At 28.4% G+C, this 14434-nt stretch overlaps 3 protein-coding genes across 3 annotated transcripts; 2 read left to right on the top strand and 1 right to left on the bottom strand.

Moving 5' to 3' along the window:
• Nucleotides 1-5270: 5270 nt before the first annotated feature.
• LOC112737293 (polygalacturonase QRT2) lies at nt 5271-8982 on the top strand. Its single transcript, XM_025787129.3, has 8 exons — nt 5271-5658; nt 5767-5892; nt 6005-6172; nt 6269-6289; nt 6377-6584; nt 6831-6912; nt 7033-7141; nt 8347-8982. Exons 1-8 carry the CDS (start codon nt 5386-5388, stop codon nt 8719-8721), a joined length of 1362 nt encoding a protein of 453 aa, XP_025642914.1. The 5' UTR covers nt 5271-5385; the 3' UTR covers nt 8722-8982.
• A 537-nt stretch (nt 8983-9519) lies between these two features.
• Nucleotides 9520-10287, top strand: LOC112737292 (dirigent protein 21). Its single transcript, XM_025787128.3, has one exon. The coding sequence runs from the start codon at nt 9563-9565 to the stop codon at nt 10121-10123; it is 561 nt and encodes a 186-aa protein (XP_025642913.1). The 5' UTR covers nt 9520-9562; the 3' UTR covers nt 10124-10287.
• On the bottom strand, nt 9533-11477 carry LOC112737291 (probable aquaporin TIP5-1). Its single transcript, XM_025787127.3, has 3 exons — nt 11279-11477; nt 10882-11132; nt 9533-10751 (listed from the first exon to the last, which is right to left on the bottom strand). Exons 1-3 carry the CDS (start codon nt 11466-11468, stop codon nt 10377-10379), a joined length of 816 nt encoding a protein of 271 aa, XP_025642912.2. The 5' UTR covers nt 11469-11477; the 3' UTR covers nt 9533-10376.
• Nucleotides 11478-14434: the final 2957 nt, after the last annotated feature.

The raw sequence follows: 14434 nt of genomic DNA, 5'->3' as shown, positions 1-14434 counted from the left end.
CTCTTTTTTTTCTCTGTCATCGTTAAGTTAGAATTTAAAATTTGTAAGATATATATATAATAGGAGTATTTTAGTTATTTTTTATAATAAAAATATTTTATAAAAAAATATTAATCTATACTGATTCAAAATATAATTTATTAATTTTTTGACTAAATTGATTTATTTATTTAATTTTAATAAAAATAATATAATTTAATACTTTAATTAATTATATATGTTAATTTTTAATTTTTAAAAAATATCTTAAAATAAAAATATTTTTGACATTTTTATTTAAGTGGTTCAAAAACATAAGTTTTCGTTCATCTCCGAGTGAATTGCCGTTACTAGAATCATTATCACTACTTATTATTGTTTATCTCCATTATCAACACCACCTTATCCTCACTCACTCACTCTCACCACCACCACCATCATCATCTTGTTTGTGTCTCCATTATCAACCCCACGGTGCCTTCTTCCATTTTCGCTACCTCATTCAACTTATCCTTGTCCCCTCCATACCATTGACCCATCATCATCTATCCATTCTCCACCCTCACGCCTACTAATCATCTCACTTTACTACCTCATACTCACTCCCACATTATCATTATCACATCTCTCTCTCTCTTTGAAGTAGTTATCGTGACATAAACTCAGACAGAAAATCGCCCTCAGAGGAGAGAAACGAGGTCACGATAGTATCAGAGCAGAGGCATCATAAGGGAGAAAGACACAATGTGCGATCGAACAAGAGGCTAAAGAGACTTTCAAAGCGGATTAGAGTTCATCGACAAAGACGATATCCTAGTTCTTTAAATCGGGGGAGGCACAGCGATGGCCTTGCGTGGCAATACCTATGTGACAGCAACCATGACTTTAGGGATGGTCAAGGGCACGAAGCGTGAGGCTCGGTGTTGGCATCTTGTAACATGCGGTGAAGGAGTCTTCGGTGGCAACGATTTCTTGGAATGAAATGTTGATGAAAAAAAAGAAAGGGAAGATGAAAACTCCGGGTCTCCGCTAAGGTGGGCCGGGTTCTCGTTGAATGACGTCGTTTTTATATTATCAAACTAGTACTTAACAGTACAAGTTAGCACTGATAAGACGGAAGTTTATTTAAAAATAAGATAAATGCTAGGGTATCTAAAATATGGTGTCTATTTACTAAAAAGAGTTAAAAAATTAATATTTAATTTAAAAGATATAAAAATACATAATTTTTAAAAATTCAAAACTTATTACAAAAAAAAGTTAGACAAAATTTAGGCACAAGTGATAGACATCATAGAATTGGCCTAAAAACAATAAAGACTCACGTTTTTTCAATTAAAGGACGTAATTGATCATTTATAAAAGTTAGGAATTTAATTGATACTTGATTTGAATTTCGAGAATCCAATTTGGCATTAATTTTTTTTACTGGCCTAGAGAAAATTAGCCAAAAAAACAGGCAGAACTTACTTTATTTAGCATTTATTAATTGTCAAAACAATTAATGAATGTTAAATAAGACAAATTCTTGCTGTCTTTTTTTTGTCTCCCTAATATTACCCTTATCAATACTTAGAGCAATTCTAATGAGATATTTTTTTGGTATCATTTTTTACTTTTGCCAAAGCTTAAGTGATTTAAAATTAAAATTTGTATTTGATATAATTAAAATAAAAATTTAGGTGTAATTAATTTTATATGAAATTAACAACTTAGATGATAATTTAGTTAAATTTATCAAATTATTTAACGATTCTCAACTATTAACTTCACATGAAATCAATTACACATGAATTTCTATCTTAATATAATATTTGAAATGATACTGGTATGAGTAAGGAGATATTATATCATTTTGACCAATATAATATAGTCACTTATATATTCATTAAACTCATTAAATGAACATTATAATGTTATTAATTTAAATGAGGCCAAGTATATATTAGAGTAACAAATTTCATATTGAATATCAAATTAATTTTTATGATATATGGTCCACAAATATTTATATAACACTTTATAAGACTTAAAATAAAATAAAATTAAAATCAAGTATTGGATATATTCTTAGATTACTATATTCACTAATTATTAGATGTACCTTTGCAAGAGAAAAATAAACTAACACTGAAGTTAATTTTTAAAAAATTTTAGATAAAATATTTTGATCTTCAGATAATTAATTTCACCTAAGAAATTAGTTTTTTATTATTTTTAATTAAATTTTAATATATATAGAACAAATAAATTTTTAATAAATTTTATTATAAAAAATTAAAGCTTAAAAATTATTACTATAAAATAATTTAATTCCCTTTAAAATGATAAAAAATCTAATTTATTCAACAAAAATAATTTTTGAGAATATTTAAAAAAAATTATTAAAAATTAAAATATCTAATCTAAAATTTTTCGAGGAACAACTTAAAAGGTTATTAAAAAAACGTGGGTGTGGTATTATAATAACATTTTATCTTATAAAATTTAAATTTCACCATAAAAAAATAAAAAAATATTTTGTGCTCTATTTGTTAGATTGGTAACGAACAATACCCTTGAAAATGATTATCACTATTGATAAGGATTACAATGCAGTTTCCATGTGGCAGCATATTATTGACTCATATTTAACTCATAAGTATAGATTAATCTTTTAGAATTAGAGTTAAAATAGTTACAAATTTAAATTAATAATTTGAGTTAAATTTTTTACAAATTACAAAAGAAAATAAAATTATCATAATATAACATATGATAGTTATTAATAAAACGTATTTTGGTTGAGATTTTAATTCTAGTTAAAAAAAAAAAGTTAAATTATGGTTATTTTATAGATTAAATATGAGTCAATAATATATTGTCACGTTAGAAATGATAATTTTCCTTTTATATTACAAGAGATCCCAGAACAATCAATTGTATTTGTTAGAAATAAAGAATAAAAAGGGTCTAAAATACAATTTATATTGTATATTTTGAGTTGTCCAAATCAATTATCCGAACCACCGATTGTTCTTCATTATTTGGTTTATCCGCTAACAAATTGTGCAGTCTACATATATATCCATATAACCCCACTAAGGCACTAACGAATTACATTTCCTCTCATAAGCATGAATATATAGTTTAGACATTATTTATTTATTTCCCTATAAAACTTAACCACTACCTGTTTGCATGTTTTCCTAGTTCACTTACAATTATATATAAAACAACCCCATTAATTTATTGAGCTACAGGGTGCTCTTAAGTCTTATGGGTAAACCTCACTTTGAATTGGATTGCTTATTTACCAAATTTGGAACCAAACCAACCTAACTTGTGAACTAATATAAAGGGCAGGTGTATAAACATAACAAATACTTGTCAACTAATTATTACGCAATTCACTAACTATTTATGTCATCCTCTCAGGGTCGTTAATTACGTCTAATAATAAGTAATAACCCAAAAAGAAAAGGAAGTAAAAGAAAAAGGAGAATGGTGCTTTATTTTGCAGTGAACGAAGGGCTTATAAATTAAAGATAAATTACATTCATTTTCTTTAAAATTGAATGATATGATACATAATAATAATTTTTATTTATAAAAGTACACACTTTTTTTAATTTATATAAATTAAATATTAAATATTATTAATCTCTTGTAAAAATATAATAAAAAATAAAAAAATATTATATGTAATATTGTTTAGAAATTAATTTTAATGCATTGATAATATAAAAAATTTTACTTTACATTATCCAATCAAAGTTATACGTTTAAATATTTTTTAAGTAGTTAACTAAAAATTAGTTATTTTTTATCAATTATATTACATATATATAAAAAATTAATTACTAAATCAGTCATTTATATATAATATATATTAAAATATAAAATATATATTAATATATAACATTTTTATACTTTTATTAATGTGATAATATATTATTAAATGTCTATGTAAAGGTCTTTTACTGGAATATTAAATTTTACTGCTGAACCTTAATTTTTGCCAATAAGTCATTAGGTAATAATTTCATGTAACTCACAACTGATTTGGAAGCAACCAATAAAGGCCCATACCCATATATATTCGTAGTATATCACGGCAAGTTTTGCGGTCACACTTGTTTATAACTTCTTGCTTTCTTTTTCACCCTTTCAGCACATGCAAATTAAATATCAAAATGTTGTATGTGTAGTTTAATTTATGTGTAAAATATATTTTGTATTTAATTAAGTTGGATTAGTTTAGTGATTAGTTTATTAGTTCATTCAAGTAAATATTAGAAGTTTGAATTCTGCCTTGTACATGTAGGAATTCATTGGCTAACAACAAACCTTTAAATAAAGTTCCGATCAGAGACAAATTAGTCTTTAGTCTCTTCGGATTGAGAGATGCAATAGAAAATAAAAAGATAAAATAAAATATATTTTGTATCTTAATAAATATTTTATATTAATGATTAATTTTAGTGAATATCTAATAAGATTAATTAAGGATACTACTATGCTAATTCAATTCATATGACTTTGATTAACTAGTTAGGCTTTGTGAATTTAGACGAAGACGATTAATTATTTTAATCATACAAATCAATTAAAGGAAAAAAGTGACAAAAAGAGAGGGAATTATTCTATTTATAAGAAGTCAAATCCCTTAGAAAAAAACGGATTAGGAGGTGGTTGTTCGTTATTTCTAAGGGAAAGTAGTTTTCAACCTATTCTGAGTGGACAACTAACTACCAATTTCATACACAATTTTCAAAATTGAGGAAATCAACGTTGAAGAAGTGAATGTCTGCATGTGCTGAGTGCTGACCTAATTATATTATGCATCATGGGAAATTTTGTTGCAAATGATTATTGACTAGTGATTACAATTTTCTTTTTTCTCTTCAAATTTGATTTCAACTAGACAGAATATTAATTAATGCTGTGGTACCTAAATAAGCAATGCTTTTATTGGTTTTAAGTTGTAACACATGATTGATTATTTTTTATGAGGTAAGGTACCAGAAAATAACTAACCTAATACTTTAAATTTGGTATTTTCTTCATCACTTTGATTTAGAACAATAAATAACTATTAGAAAAAAAAAAAAAAAAACAACAACAAAGATATACCTACCATCCCACTAAATGGATTTCGTCTAAGTTTCTATTATCAACCCTCTCCATACCTCAATAGATCAGACTTATTGAAATAACATTCTCTAAATAATGCAATTTTTCCTAACTCACAATCCACTCCAATGAAAAATCATATCTCTAATGTTTCTATAAATACCAAAAGCACTACCTCCTCATTTGTCATCACCTCCCAATAAATCTCTCTATCATAATAACTTTGTAAATTATCTCCTTCTTCACTTTATTTTATGTTCTTTCATATAAAGTGAAGAAGCAAAATTAAAAATGTCTTTATTACTAAGGCTATTTATCTCACTTTACATTACCCTTGCTTCATTAGGCTTATGTTTTAGCTATTATATAGAGGAACCATTTCATCACACAAATGTTGAACCATACATTGTTCATCATGATGGGAGATTTATCAAGAGAAAACATGAACACTTTGGCCTAATGATGAGAGCTAATAGAGCTAAAAACCTTCATTTTTCAAGGTCAAGTGGAACAATTAGTGTTAATGACTTTGGAGCCAGAGCTGATGGAAGTGACGACAGTCGGGTACATATTAAATATGTTTTAAGAACATAAAAGTATTCGACAGAATTCGTAACATTTAATTTTTTTATTTATTTTTTATTTTTTATTTTTTGATTTTTTTACTTGTAGGCATTTGAAAAGGCTTGGAATGAAGCATGTTCTAGTGGGGTCACCCTTGTGGTGCCTGAAAGAAGGACCTACACTCTTAAGCCAATAAGATTTTCAGGTCCATGCAGACCCAACACTGCATTCATGGTGAGATATTTTCATACATATTCATATTCATACAATTAATGCTGTTATTATTACTTAGAATTTTGTTAATTCAAGTAACTGAAATTCTTATCTTTTTTTTCCTTTTACTTAGATATATGGAACAATTAAGGCATGGCCAGAGATGTCAGCATATGAAGATGATAGAAAACATTGGATTGTGTTTGATAGTGTCAACAACTTCAGAGTTGATGGTGGTGGCACTTTCAATGGCAATGGCAAAAAATGGTGGCAGAATTCATGCAAAACTAATGATAACCTTGTATAAATTCCAACTTAATTTTTTTCTCTTCCAATTTTCATTATTTTTAACTGTAAATTTGAATACTGACCTTAATGTTTTTTAATTTATTGGCAGCCATGCAAAGATGCACCAACTGTAAGTTACATAACTTTACCTATAGGAACTTAGGTGCTGAATTTTTAGTTTAATATTAATGGGAAATTTGAATTTATTATATTATAGGCTGTGACATTTTACCAATGCAAGAATTTGAGAGTGGCAAATGTGAGATTGAAAGATGCACAACAAATGCATGTGGCATTTGAGAGTTGCTTCAATGTTATAGTTTCCAATGTTCTTGTTAGAGCACCAGGATATAGTCCCAACACTGATGGAATTCATGTTGCTGAAACACAAAACATTGTTATAAGCGACAGTGACATTGGAACAGGTACAACATATATAAACAAAATTTAATCAAGCCATAAAAAACAATGGTTTGTAAATTTATTTAGTTTTGTTAATGAGATTCTTATGATAATTGTTCTCTGCAGAAGCTGTTGCACAAAATTTACATTTAGTTGTACAAAAAATAATGTTGCTCCAAATAAATTTTGTTGAAGATATAAAAAGTCAAATTAATAATGGGATTTATAAATAATTTCTAATTTTTTTTTCTCTTTTTTTTTTTTTGAAGGTGATGATTGTATTTCAATAGTAAGTGGATCTCAAAATGTTAGAGCTACAGATATCACATGTGGACCAGGACATGGAATCAGGTTTTATGACTATGATAATGGATATACCATATTACAAATATAATTAAATTCTACTTATATTTTTTATTATTTCATTATTTTTGTAATTTATATAAGTTTAAGCAATCAATGTTTTTGCAGCATTGGAAGCTTAGGAGCTGATAACTCTGAAGCTGTAGTGTCCAATGTGGTTGTGAACAGAGCCACCTTAACAGGAACAAGTAATGGAGTTAGAATCAAGACATGGCAGGTAAAGAGTTTGGTCTTTAGATTTTGAAACCTTTTGGAAAGTTAAATTAGGCACTCTACAACACATGAAACAGTTGAAAGAACATGGACTAATTGTTAAGAGTGGTGGTTCAACTTATCCACATTGATTTATTAAAATTTCTGGATTTGCCTAAGTTCAATAATGGTCTCTTAAGATATAAAATGGTTGAATTTTTTACTAAAGTTGCCAAATTTTTAGGCGCAAATTAGATAAGACAAACATGGGGGAAGTTGACCAATGATATAACATGAATTGGAACATTGAAGAAAGGAAAAAGTGCACCCAAGGTTGATAAATCTACATTTAGTTGGTCCTAGTCTTCTTGACTACATTTGTTGAGAAATATTTGTCAATTTATAATAATTCATTTTATTATTAGATCGTTTAATAATAAATAAGATGTAATAAGTCAACACAATTTTTTGTAAAATATTTTAATTGAGCAATCAATTATTATATATAAACTATTAGAGATATAATCGTCATTCACGCATATTTTTATCCGTTTATTTTTTTTTAAAAAAAGAGTAAATGTCCTTTATGGTTCCTAATTATTTGTTCGATGGACTTTCCACTCCCTAAAAAATCTAAAAACCTAAATCGGTCCCTATCTACTTTAATATATATATGTACGTTCCAGTCCCTGGTTAGAGATCAGAAAGGGCATTTACTCAAAATAGACAAGGGATGGAACGTACATATATCAAAGTAAATAGGGATCGATTTGGGTTTTTAGATTTTTTAGGGTGTGGGAAGTCCATCGAGTAAATGGTTAGGGACTGAAAAGGGTATTAAAAAAATTATGAAAAATTCACACAAACAAAAAAAAACTCTTACATGCATGATGGGACGTATTAAAGATATGTGTTTAATTTTGATGTATTAATAGTGTAAAAAGTTTTACACGTCTAATCATATTTGTTTTTTTTAATAATTATTCACGTACTTAATATAAAAAGTAGTAATTTTGTTGCTATGGTATTACGTAATTAAATATATGCATAAAATTATTTTATACTGATATTGCATCAAATTAAATTATAAAAATATAATTATTTATGTGTCTTCTTCTCGAAAAAAGAAAAATGATTCCATGACACAAACATTTTTTATGAGGAGTTTATACAGTTAACCAATTCCTAACCTACTCTATTGCTTATACATTGTATGTTGAACAAATGCAGGGAGGTTCTGGTTATGCAAGGAACATAAAGTTTTTGAACATAGTGATGCAAAATGTGACAAATCCCATAATCATAGATCAAAACTACTGTGATCAAGAAAAGCCATGCCATGAGCAGAAGTCAGGAGTTCAACTAAGCAATGTGCTTTACCAAAACATCAGAGGAACAAGTGCTTCAGAAGTGGCTATAAAATTTGATTGCAGCAGAACAGTGCCATGCAGAGAAATCTACCTTGAGGATGTGATATTAGAAGCAGAAGATGGTGGCAATGGCGACACGGTTGCCACGTGTCAGAATGTAAGATATGTGAACCGAGGAAAGTTTTTCCCTCAATGCACTCCAATGAGAAATAATCAAAGGGGAGGAAGATTTTAAGTTAGGCAACTACTCCTATGAAGATGCCAAAAACATCTTTTTATGATGATCTTTGTTTAAAAAGTGTAACTTATTTGTTTAGCAACACTTTAAATAAAGATAACACTTTTACTTTAAATAAAATCAAACCCTACAATCTATCATCTAATGGTCAAAATGAAATATCTTCATATGATGACAATCATAAAATCTTCATTGGAGTAGCCACCTTTAAGTTATTCTGTAAATGTATTCAGAGTTATTAGCAATTTGTTTCATTAAGGCTTTTATGTTGTGGCTTGTGTTGTGCGCCCCTTAAAGCTTTGTTTCTCTTGTCTCATCTTTGAAAACAAAAATGAACAACATTGTTCAAATAATTTGTGATAAGTTATGCAACAACAGAGACTAACTTGAACATTAGTATGTAATTTGGAGTTAGCTTTTCTTAATTCTCTCTTAGTTTCAGTAAAATATTTTCAATATAGAATGTAAAATGGAGAAGTCTAGTTAAAATACAAAATCAGATGGTTAAAATAATACTCATATAAAAATAGTTCGTAATATTATTTATATTAAAATAACAACTAAAATATATTAAATAATTTAATATATAATAAGTGTTTAAATTTCAATTATGGTTTCAATCATGTTAGATAGCGTATCAGCCAATAACAATTATTAGTTGGAATACAAACAAGTCAATAAAAATGGTGTAAAATAATCCATTTCCCAACTCGTGAAGAGCGTGCTCCTATTATTTTATTCAAAATAATCCATTTCCCAAATCCAACCTTACATTAAAAATGGTGTAAAAGCTCATCATCACTACTTCACTTCAAAATTTAGCAATAGCTACCCAATAATGTCTCATTCTCATACTCTTAGATTCTTGTTCCTCTTCTTCTGTCTCATCCATGCACCACTCTTCTCATCATCATCACAACAACCTCACATAATGTTACCCTCCCAACCAACAGAGAAAAAACTCACGACACTGCACTTCTACTACCACGACATCCTCGAAGGAGAGAACCGCACCGTGGTCCAAATCATTGACCCTTCAAACACCCCCAACAGTCTCGGAACCACGTTCATGATGGACAATGTACTAACCGAAGGTCCAGAGCTGAGTTCAAAGCAAGTTGGAAGAGCTCAAGGGATGTTCGGTTTGGCTTCCATACACGACCGTGGAATGGTTATGCTCATCAACTTTGCTTTCTCCGAAGAAGGGGAATACAAAGGCAGCACTCTTAGCATGCTTGGTCGGAACCCTGTTATGGACACCGTTCGAGAAATGCCTATCGTTGGAGGCACTCGTCTCTTTCGCTTTGCTTCTGGTTTTGCTATTGCTAAGAGCCTCTGGAGTATTTCAACGGAACAACATTTTGTGGTTGAGTACAACATTACTGTTTCTCTTCCATAAATTATGTAATGTCACATCAGTAAATCTTTTACATTCATCACGAGAACAAAAGAACAGATATGATTGCTGTGTAAAATCGTGCATCAAGAACTTAGTATAGTATTTACATTAAGTTGAGATCATTCCAAAATCAATAATTAATAATAATAAACAAGTTTGATTAATAGGATGAGGAATTGAAGTTGGTATGACACTTCTAAACACACACAATAATGATAAAAACATTATATATTTACAAATTACAAGAACTTAATCACACAGTAAGTCCATCAGAAACTCCAGTTGTTGCGGTTACTGGGAACACTACATTGTCATAGAGAAGGCCAGCGACGGCAGCACCAAGCAAGGGACCAACCCAATACACTGCTTGGTTCCTGAAACTGCCACCAATGGCGGCAGAGCCGAAAGCACATGCTGGGTTCATTGAGCCTCCAGAGAAGGGACCTGCGGCTAACACATTTGCACCGGCTATAAATCCAATTACAAGTGGTCCTGTAGCACTCAATGGACCACGCCTTGGGTCCCTTGCTGCATAAACTGTGTACACCAATACAAATGTCAAGAAACCTTCTAGTACCGATGCTCCAAACCCTGTCATTTCTTCAGCAATTGTGTATGTCGGAACATGCTACAAAAAAAAAATTATCGTGTATATACCATGTTAAATATCAATTTAGTTAAATATATCTTATTATTAAAATTTGTTACGTTAAAGTATAGTAGATGTGAAAATGAAATGAAAGGAGAAACATATATACCATTCCAACAAGGATGACCCTAAGGACAAGGCAAGCCATAACAGAGGCTATAAGTTGGGCAACCCAATAAAAGAGAGCGGTTGGTACACTAACATGGCCTCCTATTGCCATTGCAAACGTAATCGCCGGGTTGGCGTGTCCACCGGAGATGTCCCATGCGGTGTACAACACTGACGACAAGGCGAAAGCGTTTGCAATGGCAACCACAACAAGGGTAGCCGGATTCAGTGTTGCATCAGGCATCAATTTCCCTGCCATTAATTCGTGAAACACCAATTAATTAAACCAAAACAAGAAGTTACATGTAAAATGAAAAACGAATGAGTATGTGTAACTATAATTGTGAAACAAATGGTGTTAAACATTTAAGAAAAAGAACAAGTAATTAATTACTCACGTGCGGACATTCCAGAACCAACAACGGCAAGAACAAAGAAGAAAGTGGACATGAACTCGGCGAGATAAGAGCGAAGAGCATTTCGAGTGAGAGATTGATGGAACCGGCTAGTGACATTGTTAGCCATTGCGCATAAGAATGCAGTGCAACGGAACAGGGAACTCACTAAGACAGACAAAGCAAAACGCATTGAAGAAAAACAAAGTTCCCTTTTTATAAATAGAAGTGGTTGGGACGTGGCTTTTGAAGAGAAGATACACAACGCTTCCACAGAGGTGAGAAGGGGGAAGGGGGGTTTCGAATGTGCATTTTGAAACAAAAACCAACTATAACCGCCAACCTTTGTGTCTGCTTTTACTTCCTACACTTTCTATCATATTTCTTAACTGCTCTTTTAATTAGTATTCTCTAATTTTATTTGAAGTTTTCTCTTGGGTTTGAGTGGTAAACTATGTTTTACTTCTTGGGCAAATTCGACTATTTTTTAGTATACGATTTTAAACCACTAGATAATTATTCAATCACATCTCCACTTATATGATACAATACACAATACATTAATGTAGAAATTTTAGGATATGTACCTTAAATCTAAAATTTTGGGTTAAATTTCACTTTGATTTTTACTATTTAAATAGTACTTATACAAATAATAGTCTGGTAAAAATAACTATTTTATTAAAATGATATCACAATTATATTCAAACTCTGATATAAATATATAATGAAAAACCAAACTCTTTTAAGTGAATATACAAGGGAATTGAGAAGAATTCAGTGCATAATTTATTTTAGGCTAGAATACAAGATTTATTATTAAAAATAAAGTATTTACCATCTTAAATTCTTAATTAACTAATCTCGTATTTATTTCTATTATTCACATTTATTTAATACAAAAATTAGATTAATAAACGAGTCAACACTTCTAATTTGTTAGTATATTGTAATTAATTTAATATGCATAAGTCTATTTTGATTTTGACTCTTATTGCAAATTGTATTATAAACAAAGATATTTTTTGGGTAAAAAACCTTAATAAGCCAAGTCAAGAATCATGTAACGTAAATACGCCAAAGCGAAAATCGTTTCAGCAATAAGCCAAATCATATTTCTATATAATTCGAACCATGCTGGTTCGAATTCCATTTTTACATAATTCGAACCAGCTTGGTTCGAATTATACACAAACACATGCATACACGTAATTCGAACCAGCTTGGTTCGAATTACACACAAACACATGCACACACATAATTCGAACCAGCTTGGTTCGAATTACACACAAACACACGCACACACTAATTCGAACCAGCTTGGTTCGAATTACACACAGTAATTCATGGTATAATTCGAATTATGCTGTTAAAAAATTAATAATTTATTTAAAAAAATTTATTAAAAAAATTAATAATTAAAAAATTAAAAAATATATATTTTTATTTCATACGTTAAAAAAAGCTAACAAAATATTTAATTACGAGACTTCTTTAAAATATTAATGAGCTATCAATTCGAATTCCATACAATACTTTTCTGTCCATTTTTAATAGTTCATGAATATTTTTTAATAAATTTTTTTAATAAATTTTTTTAAATATAGTACAAAAAATATTTTATCCTATGCAAAACAATTTAAAAAAAATGGCTTAAAAAATGTTAGGAGTACTATAAAAATTTGTAATGTTATAATAACTTAGGTAAATACATGCATGTCAAATTTTAAATAAAATACTCTACATAGTCAATAATAATTTAGAAATGAAAGAAAATATTTTATTCCATACAAAATAATTAAAAAATATATTTTATTCTATACAAAATAATTTTAAAAAATGGCTTAAAAGATGTTATGAGTACTATAAAAGTTTGTAATATTCCAGTGATTTAGGTAAATACATGATAAAAATATTTTTTCTTTAATTTCTAAATTAGTAGTGACTATGTGTAGTATTTCTTTAATGTCTTAAGTCATTAGGACATTACAAATTTTTATAGTACTTCTAACATCTTTTAAGCCATTTTTAAAATTATTTTGCATAGAATAAAATATTTTTTTATGGTATAATTTAAATAAATTTATTAAAAAATATTCATGATAATTTTTTAATAAAATTATTTAAATTATATGGTGAGACGCATAGTGAAGTTCGAATTACTCTGATTCAAATGATATGGTGAGCAATTCGAATTTTATACAATACTCTTCTGCCCATTCTTGATAGCTCATGAATATTTTTTAATAAATTTATTTAAATTATACCACAAAAAAATATTTTATTCTATGCAAAATAATTTTAAAAATGGCTTAAAAAATGTTAGAAGTACTATAAAAATTTGTAATATCCTAATGACTTAGGACATTAAAGAAATACTCCACATAGTCACTAATAATTTAGAAATTAAAGAAAAAATATTTTTATCATGTATTTACCTAAATCACTCGAATATTACAAACTTTTATAATACTCATAACATCTTTTAAGCAATTTTTTAAAATTATTTTGTATAGAATAAAATATATTTTTTAATTATTTTGTATGGAATAAAATATTTTCTTTCATTTCTAAATTATTATTGACTATGTAGAATATTTTATTTAAAATTTGAGTACATGCATGTATTTACCTAAGTTATTATAACATTACAAATTTTTATAGTACTCCTAACATTTTTTAAGCCATTTTTTTAAATTGTTTTGCATAGGATAAAATATTTTTTGTACTATAATTTAAAAAAATTTATTAAAAAAATTTATTAAAAAATATTCATGAACTATTAAAAATGGACAGAAAATTATTGTATGGAATTCGAATTGATAGCTCATTAATATTTTAAAGAAGTCTCGTAATTAAATATTTTGTTAGCTTTTTTTAACGTATGAAATAAAAATATATATTTTTTTAATTTTTAAATTATTAATTTTTTTAATAAATTTTTTTTAATAAATTATTAATTTTTTAACAACATAATTCGAATTATACCATGAATTACCGTATGTAATTCGAACCAAGTTGGTTCGAATTAGTGTGTGCGTGTGTTTGTGTGTAATTCGAACCAAGCTGGTTCGAATTATGTGTATGCATGTGTTTGTGTATAATTCGAACCAAGTTGGTTCGAATTATGTAAAAATAGAATTCGAACCAGCATGGTTC

The sequence above is a fragment of the Arachis hypogaea genome, chromosome 13 (assembly GCF_003086295.3).
Source record: "Arachis hypogaea cultivar Tifrunner chromosome 13, arahy.Tifrunner.gnm2.J5K5, whole genome shotgun sequence".
Taxonomy (NCBI): Eukaryota; Viridiplantae; Streptophyta; class Magnoliopsida; order Fabales; family Fabaceae; genus Arachis; species Arachis hypogaea.
The sequence above is the reverse complement of the archived record's forward strand: the minus strand, read 5'-3'. Positions and strand labels throughout refer to the sequence as shown.